The sequence below is a fragment of the Capsicum annuum genome, chromosome 2 (assembly GCF_002878395.1).
Source record: "Capsicum annuum cultivar UCD-10X-F1 chromosome 2, UCD10Xv1.1, whole genome shotgun sequence".
NCBI classification, from domain to species: domain Eukaryota; kingdom Viridiplantae; phylum Streptophyta; class Magnoliopsida; order Solanales; family Solanaceae; genus Capsicum; species Capsicum annuum.
Window position 1 is genome coordinate 125824840 of NC_061112.1, and position 12862 is coordinate 125837701.

The following is a 12862-nucleotide window of genomic DNA, read 5'->3' on the forward strand; positions in this document are numbered from 1 at the left end:
GAATGAAACAAGTTAGTCAATGAGTTATCAACATTACACAACCCTCTTAACTTTCCCCTTTTGGCATCATCGAAAATCATTTCAATGCAATAATATACTAGCCAAAGTAATTTAGTACCAAAACAAAATTTAGTACCAAAACAATCAGACAAAAACTTTAGCCAACATAGTAATGTATTAAAGAGAGCAAAAATATGAGCCAATTTAGCAAAGATAACCACTCCATTTAACTGCCAGAGCATGTTCCACATTTAACCTAAGCTAGTACCGAACAAAGAAAAACAAATGAGCATTAATTAAAAAATATGGTATAAAAGTAGGACATGGCTAAGGATACGAATAGTGAGGAGCTGATGGGGAAGGTGGAACAGGTGTTATCAACTGTGTCAATTGATGAATGGCTTCAATATTTTCATCCCTTTCTCAATCAAGGTAAAGCTTCAAAGTCATGATCCTAGCCTGAAGGACCACTTATTTTGCTTCATGATTGTCAGATGAAGCTTCTAGTTCAGAATTTATCTCAGCTAAATCACTTTTCTTATCATTTTTTTCAATAAGTTTTAGCGCTCCTTATGGAACCAGGTAGAGCAGCATGATTCATCTGTTTAAAAATGCCCATTATTGTTTTAAAAGTCAAACCTAAACTTGAACTGAGAAAGCCTAAAAGACCTGAGACAATTAGGAACTAAAAGAGAGAGGATGTTCCTTTTCATTCTTTAGAAACATATGCTGCATGTGATTGATGATCAAGCTTGGCAAATCCATGGTACCAAACTGATAGTTTGGTTGAGAGAGAAGAAGGAATTTCTAGTGTAGGATTAACTCATTTGTGCACAATCATTTGGAGAGAGTCAAAGAAAATTTGGTCAACCAATTCGTCAGCATTATAGGACATGGGGAGGATGAAGTGCGAGGAATGGAACAGGTGTGCTCAACTATTTCAACTTAGACAACCTATGATTATTTTAGTGTAGAGCATACCTGATAAAAAGAACCTTGTGGTCACAATTGCTTGCTTGTATCTATTTTCTGCACAATCTGATACAAAATTAGGTTAGAAGAGTCAAAAAATCTGAAATTGAGACACACAACTTAATGTACAAGACTAAATTGAATAATATTTTAGCTAATAAGATTTAAAAGAAAAATGGTTATTCTAGTCAATCATTGAGGGGAGTTCATGCAATTTTAATCATCCCCAAATCTAACCTATTCCTTTCAAAATGCTCTCTACTTAGTGCCTTTGGTGCTTCTCCAGTTATTTAAGTAACCCACATAGTCAACATTTTTATAGCCCTCAAGATTGAAATTACTTTTATTTGAATATCATAGTCTCAAGCCATTGATTCCCATAAGATATCTCAAGATTATTGTGACAACATCAATTCCTATGAATTACCAAAAAAATTATCATCAGCTTGTGTTGGTGTTATTGATGCATCACTTTCTTAATTTGTTGTTCCCCCTGTCAATATGCCCTGTACAATAGTTGAATCAGGTGGTACAACATTTTTCTGTTCATGCTCATCAGTTTCATTGTCATCCTCTTTTTTTTTGCCATCTCCAAAAGATCCATTCCCCCTCTAAATGTGGTGAGTGAAACAAACTTTAGTTGCTTCCAGTCTTATACCTTGATCAAGCTTTATCCATGTACAAATTTTGCTTGCCTCCTTTCACTCTCACCTGCAAAATAAATTAGGGGTTAACTTTAGGCACTTAGACAAGCTTGGGTCCTTTCTTATGAGAAAAAAGATGTATGCGGTTCCTTTTAGCCCATCGAGGAAACAAGTTATGTGATCTGTTTCACTGACCAGATTTGGCATTCTTATTAGCTTGTGCTAACATAGAATTAGATTTTTTTGCTAGGATTATACTTCTTGATTTGCTTTTTGCTATAACTGGACATTCAGTGGTTGGATGCCCCTGGTTACCACAAATATAACATAGATTTTTAATAGCATTAGAACTTTTATAAAGCCCAACCCAGCCTTTTCATTGTGAGTTCTTTGACCTAACTTATGAACAATTCTTGAAGAATGTGTCCATCTATTAGCTCTTCCATGATCAAGTTTCAATTTAGAAACTTCTTGACTCAATTGACTAACCTTTTTTTTCACAAAAGTAGTCATGTTGAATCTTAGTCAATTCTGACTCAATTTTTTCTTGTTCCTCACTTTTGACCTTTTTTTCTTTTTTAGAAAGAGTCAATTTCAAGATTTCAGATTTGAGGGTCAGGTTTGATGAATCAAGTCTGCTAACCTGTTCCTTAAGAGTGCAGTTTTTCTTTTCAACATACAAGTTTCTAGATCAATAAAATCAAACTTGAGACTTGCAAGATTATTGAATAACTCATCCCTATCAGAAGTTAATTCTTGAAAATCATCAATTAGAGCACTCATTAAGGAAATAAGTTTTGTTTTAGAAAACAAATGCAACTTTTCTTTAAGTTCAAGTATACTTATCTCAGAAGCATCATCTTCTTCCTCCAAATCTGAATCTCTAAGAGTCAAGAGTGTTGTTTCATCAACTTCATCATCATCTGAGTCAGATCCCCAAGTTGCTACCATTGCATATTCTTTTCTCTTTTTGTTTTTTTCTTTTAATTCTTTTTCAGCCCTTTTCTTTCTCTATTCTATTTCCCAGATGGGACAATCCCTGATCTGATGATCAGTCATACCACACTTGTAGCATCTATTTGGATTGTCATTGGACTATTTCTTGATACCTGTTCCCTTTTTCTTTTTGTAGAATTTGCTGAAGTTCTTAGCTATAAAGGCAGCTTGTTTTTATCAAGTTCAATTTCTTTATTACTGTCAGATGCCTTCAGAGCTAAGGTATCCTCAAGGGTTGCTAGCTTTTTAGTTCTATCAATTTCTATTTCATAAGTTCTCAGATTCCCTACTGGTTCATCTAGTGTCATACCAGTGAGATCCTTATTTGCCTCCCTAATAGCAGTCACTTTAACATTCCATTTTGATTTTGGTAGCACCCTCAACACCTTTTTAACTTGTTCTTCAACAGTGATGACTTTTTCCAAAGAAGTCAAATCATTTGTCAAGGCAGTAATCCTTGTCATCATTCCATGCAAGGTTTCATTCTTTTTCATCTTAAAAGCTTCGAATTCAGTAAAGAGAAGAGCAATCCTGAATTTTCTTACCTGAGAGGTACCCTCATGTGCATTGATCATTGCATCTCAGATTTACTTAGCAGTGGTATAGTTTGACACTCTGTTGTATTCAGCTAGTCCTAGTCCATGAACTAAGATGTTCTTAGCCTTAGCATTTTTCTTTAATATCACTAAGTCATTAGCGGTAAACTCACTTCTTACTTTCTTGACTTGTTTACCATCTTCTAACTTCATTGGAATAGTAGGACCATCAGTGATCATTTCCCATAACTCGTAGTCTTCCCCTTGAATGAACGTTTTCATCCTAGTTTTCCACCAAATGAAGTGAGAACCATCAAAGAGTGGAGGTCTAATAGTGGATTGACCTTCACTATGACCAGTAGGTGGTGCGGAATTCATCATATTGATCTTTGTCTTAGGTGTTAGCCCTTTTTAAGACAACCTCTCTCTGATACCACTTGTTAGAATACGTGCCCTACTGATCAGTTACTTTAACGTAAGATTTTTCTATCGATGAAATAGGTTGTTTGACGTGTTCCAAGGAAGCAGTAAAATAGGAAGTAAAGAACACAACGATTTTTAAGTGAAAAACAACCGGCTCAAAAAGGTGTAAAAAACCACGACCTGCACCTCTACAGGATTTAACCCCAACTTCACTAAATAACTCTGAGCCTCAACAACGACTGATTACAAAACTCTTGTAACCAACAAATAGAAATTATAAACTTTAATTCCTTTAACTCAATGACTAGGAATTATAAACTCTAATTCCTAACTACATACACATATCCCGAGGTATGCGTTCTCGAAGTCTCTAAGTTTTTTCCAACTCGAAGACTAGCTCCTAGTTCAGTTTATAACACACTAAAACTAATATTACATCAATATTTCAAGCACAATGAACAACTCTAAAAATCAACGCTAAAAATCTTAGCTAGATTCTATACTTAGTACCAGGTTCTTCAATGTGTTTCTTCAGTGATTGAGTGGCACCTTGTGAAGTCAATCTGGTGATTGTTCTTTTTTGCTTTTTAAGTGCGTGGTTTATTCTAACTGATGCATCTTCTATTTAAGCACAACTCTTCCAAGAGTCATTTTTTATTTCAAACTCCCCCTTCAATCATAACTCTCATTGCATAGAGTTCTACTTCAAGTGAGACTCCTTCTTCAATTCCAGCTCTTGTCTCCTTAGTGTTGTAGTCAAACTCCAACTCTCCAAAGAGTCCTTCAAATTGTACGTTTTACATAGACTTCTTCAATTTTCAGAATCTTTCTCCTTCTACACATAGACTCTTAAGGATATGCTCAGAAGTGAAACTCCTTCTTCACATAGGACTCCTTTTTCAAATCAACTTGCTTTCCCTTATCATCAAGTTTTTGAATCAAATTCAACTTGTTCTATTCCCCACGTGATCAGTAAGTTGAAGTTTCTAGTTGCACTAAATTAACTCATTCTAATTTTTAATTATTTATACCGTAGACTGCACTCTTGAACTTGTCGGATCAGTGGAACACGTATATCAACTTGTTTCATTCATATTGACATTCATCAAAACTGCAAGGTTCCAACAAGTAGCATAAAACTTAGACTTATGTTTGATTGTCTGAAACTAATGAGATTAGTGTACATTGGAATCACACGTGTGTTCCGGTTTACACTCTTTTTTGTCCTACTTTAAATCTACGATCTATTTAAACACAAAATTATTAGTCCATTCAATGGCAATAATAATGATGCAATAGCTGGATTGTAACATCCAAGAATGATAGCTTAGTGAACCAAACCCTCTGCATGCACATGAGAAGATCAATATAGTAATAAATACGTATTCTTTTGTTAAACAATTCCAAGTTCAATTTTGGCTTTTTAAATTGAAAAAATGGTTTAACTTTTTGTAGTAAGAAATGTTAAATGATCATTTCAAATTGGTTGATAAATCATAGATCAGATGCTCATAAATCAGGCCTTTCCTTTGGTCTTTGTGCTCTAAAAGTAATTACTACAACTATTATTTTGACCCCCCTTGAAAGTTGAAATTGCATATTCCTTTTATTAGTTGTTTCAACATATGCATATCCAACGCTCCAACTTAGCAAACTAAGTGAAACAAAATTTCATGTTGGAAGAGGCTATAATCATGTCGATTAGGGTTCGTTTGGTGTGAGATATAAGTTATAATAGTCTCGGGATAAAATGTAAGATTATTTTGTCTCATGTTCTGTATGAGGTATTAGTTAGTCAAAGATTTATTTATCCCACTTATGTCTTAGTGATGGGATAAGTTATCTCATTTATATAATGAGCTAGCTAATCTCGGAATAACTTGTTACCAATCAACAGTGGCGGAGCCACCTTATGATTAGGGGGTTCATCCGAACCCCCTTCGACGGAAAACTATACTATTTTTATATAGTAAAAATTATTTTTTATGTATATATAATTGATGTTGAACCCCCTTCGATTAGTTCATGTGTCTATATTTTTCGATTTTGAATCCCCTCGATGAAAAATTTGGCTCCGCCACTGCCAACCAAACGACCCCTTGGTTGTTAAATACGGTAGAAAATGTAAAAAAGAAAAGAGAGTTTTTTGAGACGTGCGATTAGTCGATTGAATAATGTTAAAAGATGAAGTGTATACAAATTGGAGGTGTAACACTGTCGAAAATTATTAACCCAATATAGGGAAACATGGGGCATGGTGCACCCTCACTCCCACGTCAAACAATTAATGACTTGCATCAAAATCAATATGGATCTAAATGCAAAATCGATATGATCTGTGAAACAACCCTTGTGGACAGTTCTTGAAATGAAATAATACATAGTAAAGCATTGCACTGATAAATAAAGTTCAAAGTAATTAGCATCATAGCATGCAATTAAAATGTGACAATGGTTATAATTAAGTTGCAAAAGAGACTCCCAAAATTTTACAACTGTTAGGCGTAAATCCATATTTTTCTCAAGGTCCATATAAGATTGATTAGGTCCCTTCACTAACATTCTTGTTAGGAGCCTTCATTTGACCCTTTTTGATATTTGACTTGTTAGCAAATTCTTGTTATAACTTTTGACGTATCATCATACTTCACTGTAGAGAAAAAAAGTTGTCCAAACTTGTGGATATTCAGGTCATCCATCACTAAGTTTGTTTCTCAATCGCCCTTTTAGAGTAAAATAAGATCTTAAAAACCATAGTAATGCATTTCTTGTTCTTTATTGGAGGCGAGACTTTCAAGAATTTTCATATAGACCCTTCAAGTTTTGAGAAATCAAATGAGGTACCTAAATATGAGATGGGCCTATATATTAACCCCTACTAACGAATGCAATTTTCTTATTCAAGCTTTCTAGAGAAATTAAAATAGGACTGTATATCAATAATTCTTTTTGATTTGGACTCGAAATACTTGATGCATCACATATTTGTCAACCTGACTGATTTAGGAGTAGCCAGTCAAAAGTATTTTTTGAAGATGCTTATTTTAAAAAATTAATTGTATTTAAATAGTAGCAAAAGTTTAAAAAAATTCACTCCCCCCCTCAGAAGTACCTATAGAATTTGAGTCAAATATAAATTATGGCTTTAGTTTTAATAACTTACTTTTTAAATTGATTAGCTAAACATAATTATTTTTCAGTAACAATTCTGACCAAAAAAAAAAAAATACTCTTTCCGACCCCATTCAACATAAGTGGTATTTTATTTTTTTTCATTTTATTTTAAAATAAATAGTCTTTCATTCAATTAATAAGATGTTAACTTTTCTCATCTGATTTTACCCTTATTTAAATAAAATAAAATTTTACATATAATTCAAAAAATTATTAGAAAACTAAAATATTGATTAAAAGTAAATTAGTAAAAATACTTTTTATTTTTTAAAAACACCTCTTGTTATGAAACTAATGGAACGCTTTTTAAGTAGGCAAGGCCATGGAATTTTTTATTTTTTTTAAAAAAAATTATTTTATTTTAATAAAAAAAGTAAAAATAGTGATGTTTTGACAAAAAAAAATTTTCATCACTTTAGTGAAAAATTATTTTTGAAAAATTAAAGCTTGTTTTTTACTTTTGTTACTTCTATTTCTGTCACGTACAACTTTAATTTATATTTATGACCAAATACAACATCATATGGAAATTTTACGGTACGCACAAAGTACTCATCCGATTGGAATTCAAGAAATAATAATAATAATAATAATAATAATAATAATAATAATAATAATAATAATTGAAGACTACAGTAGGGGAGCTGGCCGGAAATACAAGAAAGCACAAGGGTCAATGTGGAATTGTGAGTAACATGTTTGGTCATGTAACAGTTGTTTATAAGAAAGGTGGAGGAACTTCACGTATTTCTCTCATCCTCCTCCTCTTCCTATGTAACTGACGCCTGCATGTGCTCTCTGCTCTTCTTGTTTGTTTTTTTTCTTTCCGCAAAGTCTTGATCTTCTCTCTTTGTCTCCTTCCTTTTCCAATACAAATACTAATCCTTTTCTTTCACCAAAAGTCAATCAACACATAAATTAAACGCTTACACTTAATTTAATTAATTAAAACCTCTCTCAATTTCACCACCCTAACCCCCACCACCGGCCCCTACAAAAATAGTATATGTCCCCTTCATTAACATGCCTAATACTAGTACTACTTCTAGTAGTAATTTTGATTTGACTTACATAAAGCTAAGGTTCTTCACAAAAGTCCGGCGGTTCCTTCAGCTTAGGGCAAAACCTAGCAATAAGCCATTATTATTTCATCCGTCTGATCATCAAATCAATAATTCAGAAAGTACTTTGACCGTTGTTATTGAAGAAAGTGAAAAGGTGGAAAAGCTGGGTGAAATGGGAAAAGAAGGTGATAATAAAGATAATGGGTGGATGATGGTTTTACAAAAATCAGTGAAGAAACTTCACTTTGGGAGCTTGGATGAAAAAGAGGTGGCTGTTAAAGAGATAAAGAAGTTGGCTAAAGAGGATTTGAAGAGAAGGAAATTGATGGCGGAGCTCGGCGTTATTCCGCCGCTTGTCGCCATGGTTGCTGGTTCTCATCAGGCGGTGCAAGCATTGATTCAGCTTGGCAATGGCTCTTTCACGTAAGTCAAATATTTTTTATTTTCGTTTTAATTTATTTGTCTGCTTTGACTCAAAAAAAATGCCATTTTTAAAATGGATTAAAAGAAGCAAGATAAATGCCATTTTTAAAATGGATTAAAAGAAGTAAGATAAATAAATTAAATGGATAGCAAGGATAGGAGTTAAAAATCTTTCATGTTAGATTGGTTTTTTTTTATCAATTTAGCTTTGGCTAACAATTATAATCGAGTTTAAGTGCTGGTTTTGATGTTGTAGACTTAGTACTATTCACCAAAAAACAAAAAGACTTAATAGTGTTGCTCCCTTCTTTTTGGAATAAGTGAATTGTTGGGGTATTTATTGATATTTTAAAATAAGTAAATCATTGAATTTCTTTTTAAATTTGACATTATGATTTGACAACCAATTAACTTTTGAAAAGATATTACAAGTTCAACTTTTTTTTTGGAGGGTCAAAATGGAAAATTGAGTTAAATTTGTGTCTTTAATATTTTTTTCTTAATATGTGTGTCAAAATTTAACAATTCATTTATTATGAAATGGAGGGACTACAGTATAAATTATTAAAAGTCGATAAGAACACGAATCATGAATTTATAATGATTTGTCATTTTATTTTAATGTGAGATTTTCTTTTATCACGTAGAAGGAACAATTACTAAAAGTGGATTTTCAGTGATTATTTCCCTACATTTTATCCCATATTCGTGAATTCGGTAAATGATTTTATAATTTAAATTGCATTATTCATTCTAGAGCAGAAAATGACGTATTTTCTGTATCATGATGACCTTTCTTACAATTTTTTATAACCAAAATAAACCATGAATTACAATCATGAAGATCAATAAGGTTAGTTAATTTGAACAACAGAGTCACTAGATGAATTTTATCTGGTAATCTAATTGAGATGCGTACAAAAGGCTCTAAAAATATATTAAATTTAAAAAATAAAAATAAAAATTGGTAAGCTGAAATTTTTGGGTTGAGTTCAAATTTTGATAGTGATTTTATTGAGTAATTTATTACTCCTTCTATTTCGAAATAAGTGAATTATTGGGGTATTTATTTCACTTTTAAAATAAGTGAATCATTAAATTTTTTTTCAAATTTGTATTTGACAATCAATTAATTTTTGAAAAGGTACTATAAGATCAATTTTTTGAGGGAATAAAAATAAAAAATTATATTAAATTTATATTTTTAATGCTTTTTTTTTAATATATATGTCAAAATTTAATAAATCTTAGGGAGTGAATAGTTTTACATAAGGGGTTTCCGTCGCAGTACAAGTTAATCCCATAGGCTAGTGGACTGATAGTGCGGTGAAATGATGTGTCGGCTTTTAATTGGATATTTAACTAGCTACATAAAGGGAATGTATCAGAACATGGAGCCCAGAGGCCACTTTCCGTGGCCAATTTTCACACTTAAAACCCACTGTGTGGCACGTGACGTTTGCTCTTGGGAATATCTTTTTTAAGTACCCAAGATGTTCATGACCTGCAGTACTCCCGCCGTTTCGTTTTAGCTGACTTTTTTTTAAAATATTTATTTTAATTTAATTATTTTCTTATTGAAATAAAGAAAATTTTATTATGTTTTTTAATATTATTTTTAATATTAAATAATAAAATAAAATATATTTATTTAAATTTATATTTTCAAAGCATAATTAATAAGATTAATTTAATAAAATAAATTCTTAATTAATATTTTTTAATGGATGTGCATAGTCAATAAGAATCAACTAATATGAAACGGAGGGAATACATACCTCCTAAAATTGAAGAATTTATTTTTTTACACACCGTTAATGTATAAAATGTTTTATATTATCAGATAAATTTAATTTATTATTTAATTTTTTTTAGCTTTTATGTAAAAAATATTGAATAACATATGATAGCGGATTAAGTTTACCTAATAGTGTAATATTTTGTACAAAACAAAACTTAAACTCATAATTGACAGCCATGAAATTTTAATACCCCTAGTAGCATTAATACAAAAAGGAATTTTTTAAAAAAAAGTTCAATTAGATCTTGTAATGCTTTGAATTTTTAAAATTTCATTTTGTTTCTTCAGGATATTATGTTGAGCAAAAAGTAGGATTAAATTTAGACTAAAGTATTGTAAAATCAAATGTACGATGAGTTTTAAACATTCATCTAATATTCCCTCGTTTACGTGGGACTATTTTTTTTTTTTGGTTTCCCGAGGTATCCCTACAGCCGACAGTCGTGAGATTAATCTTCCATTCCACTGTCAGCGCACTAATGTGATCTAAAAAAATTATCATTTTTTATAACTAGAAAGAACTTAACTTAAATTTTTTGCTTTTAATCTTGATAAAATAATTTATAAATACAAAAGTGTAAATCTATTTTAATTTACAAATTTCAAAATTCTTCTTTTCTTAAACTTTATCCTAACCAAATGGTGTCACGTGTATGCTATTTTCCGGCAAAAAGAAAACTTTTACTCAATTGCGTCAAGAGTTGATTCTTTAACTTTGTCTGTCTTCTCTTATTTTTTAGTATAGTATTTTTTATTTTTGAAAAGCAATTGCTTATATTGCTTCTCCTAAAACACAACTTGTGTTTTTGCTTGTCACAGACTCACAGTTCGAAAATTGTCTTACCTTATGACTAGGAAAGCAACTAGCAAATGGATTTTATCAACTTGACATTATTTTCATTTTTCTTTTTCTTGAATCAGCTCGACTTTATAAGCCGTAGTATTATTTTGAAAGCCTTAAAATTGCAAGGATAAGTTAGTTGAGACAACTTGACTTTCTAGCCATAACATTTTATTTTATCCGAAAAAGACTTTTGAGTATGTGGTATGACCATATTCTTATGGTAATTATGAAGTGGCTTGAATCCACTCTATGATCATAGCGTATTGTTGCTTTCACCTCATCTTATAACACATCTACTTGGATTAATTGCATTGCATGTAAAAAGTTTATATAGATGCCAATTTTTTCTCTTATGAGAGTAAAAAAGTAATTTATGGGTTAATTCGAAGAATGATTTTTAATATTATGGACATACTATTATTCTACCTTATGTTAATATTTATCAGCCTATGAATGTGATCAAAGTGTAGTGAATCACGTATTAATTTAGAAATAGGAAAAAATCAACTTTGTTGACTTTCAGTTCCTAGCACTGATCTGGTTAGCAGAATCTTATTGACTTCTCACTCTCAATAATTTTAAATTTTTAAAATTTCTCTGGTTATTTATTTTGAGGACCCCTACATGATTGGGAGCTCCCCAACCCAACTTTAATTGCTAACCAATTTTTTAATCATTTTCCAAGTTGTTGACTGATAAATTAAATATAAGCTACAACCAAGGGAAGTCATAAAATTGGGTCCCTATAGCTAGTTTAGTTTATAATTCTTTTTATTTTTGCCATGTTAATGGATTCTTGTTGTAACATAGTAATTCATTTGTTTAAGATTGTTCTATTTTCTTGGTTCCCTTTTTCAGTAACAAGGCTCTGATGGTAGAAGCAGGAATCTTATCAAAATTACCCCAAAAAACAGACAACTTAGATGGAAACACAAGGCAAGAATTTGCAGAATTGATCTTGTCTATATCATCATTAGCCAATACACCATACAATATGGATTCTTCCAGAATTATTCCATTTGTAGTCAGCATTCTTGATTCATCAAATTCAAGTGTTGAGACCAAATGTACATGTCTAGGGACATTGTACAACATATCATCTGTGTTGGAAAATTCTGCTAGTTTGGCAACTAGTGGAACAGTGACCACTCTATTGAGGCTGTCTTCATTGAAGGAAGCATCAGAGAAAGCACTAGCCACATTGGGGAATCTTGTGGTCACCCTAATGGGGAAAAAGGCGATGGAGGAAAACCCGATGGTGCCCGAGAGCTTAATGGAGATAATGACATGGGAAGAAAAGCCGAAATGTCAAGAGTTATCGGTATACATTTTGATGATTTTGGCTCACCAAAGTTCAATTCAAAGGGAGAAAATGGCTAAGGCTGGTATTGTTCCAGTACTTCTTGAAGTGGCATTGTTGGGTAGTTCGTTGGCGCAAAAAAGAGCGTTGAAGCTGTTACAATGGTTTAAGGATGAGAGGCAGAGCAAAATGGGGCCTCATTCAGGGCCACAAGTAGGAAGGGTGCCAATTGATTCATCACCAATGAGTCCAAGAGCTGTTGATGAAAGCAAGAAACTAATGAAGAAAATTGTGAAACAAAGCCTTTACAAGAATATGGAAACCATTACTAGTCGAGCCAATGGGGGTAGTGATTCTTCCAGGCTTAAGTCCTTAGTTGTTAGCTCAAGTTCTAAGAGTTTGCCTTACTAAGAGTATTGATCTTTTAAGCATTTGATGAAATTAACATCATCTTGCACTGCTTGTGCAATGTTCTACATGAACTGTTCATTTCTTTGTATCATATGAAAATATTTATTCTCAGGAAGAACAAAGAGTGACAGAAAAACCCTACAACAATAGTCTGATGACTAGTTTCAATATGAGAAAGGAGAGACAAATACATGATTTGAACTTTAATCATTTCTATTTCGAGATTTGGGCCAAAATTTGCCAGATATGTGGACCTCAATATGCTATATACAGC

At 32.1% G+C, this 12862-nt stretch overlaps 1 protein-coding gene across 1 annotated transcript; it reads left to right on the forward strand.

Annotated features, from left to right (window-relative positions):
• The first annotated feature begins 7433 nt into the window (after positions 1–7433).
• On the forward strand, positions 7434–12655 carry LOC107859292 (U-box domain-containing protein 7). The gene is made up of 2 exons (XM_016704257.2): positions 7434–8232; positions 11736–12655. The coding sequence occupies exons 1-2, from the start codon at positions 7769–7771 to the stop codon at positions 12586–12588; spliced, it is 1317 nt and encodes a 438-aa protein (XP_016559743.1). The 5' UTR covers positions 7434–7768; the 3' UTR covers positions 12589–12655.
• Positions 12656–12862: the final 207 nt, after the last annotated feature.

What these genes read in the sequence shown, in the direction of transcription:
- LOC107859292 (XM_016704257.2), top strand. Translation starts at nt 7,769, where the DNA reads ATGCCTAATACTAGTACTACTTCTAGTAGTAATTTTGATTTGACTTAC. An exon ending in CTTGGCAATGGCTCTTTCAC is followed by an intron (nt 8,233 to 11,735) that starts GTAAGTCAAATA and finishes TCCCTTTTTCAG; the next exon opens with TAACAAGGCTCTGATGGTAG.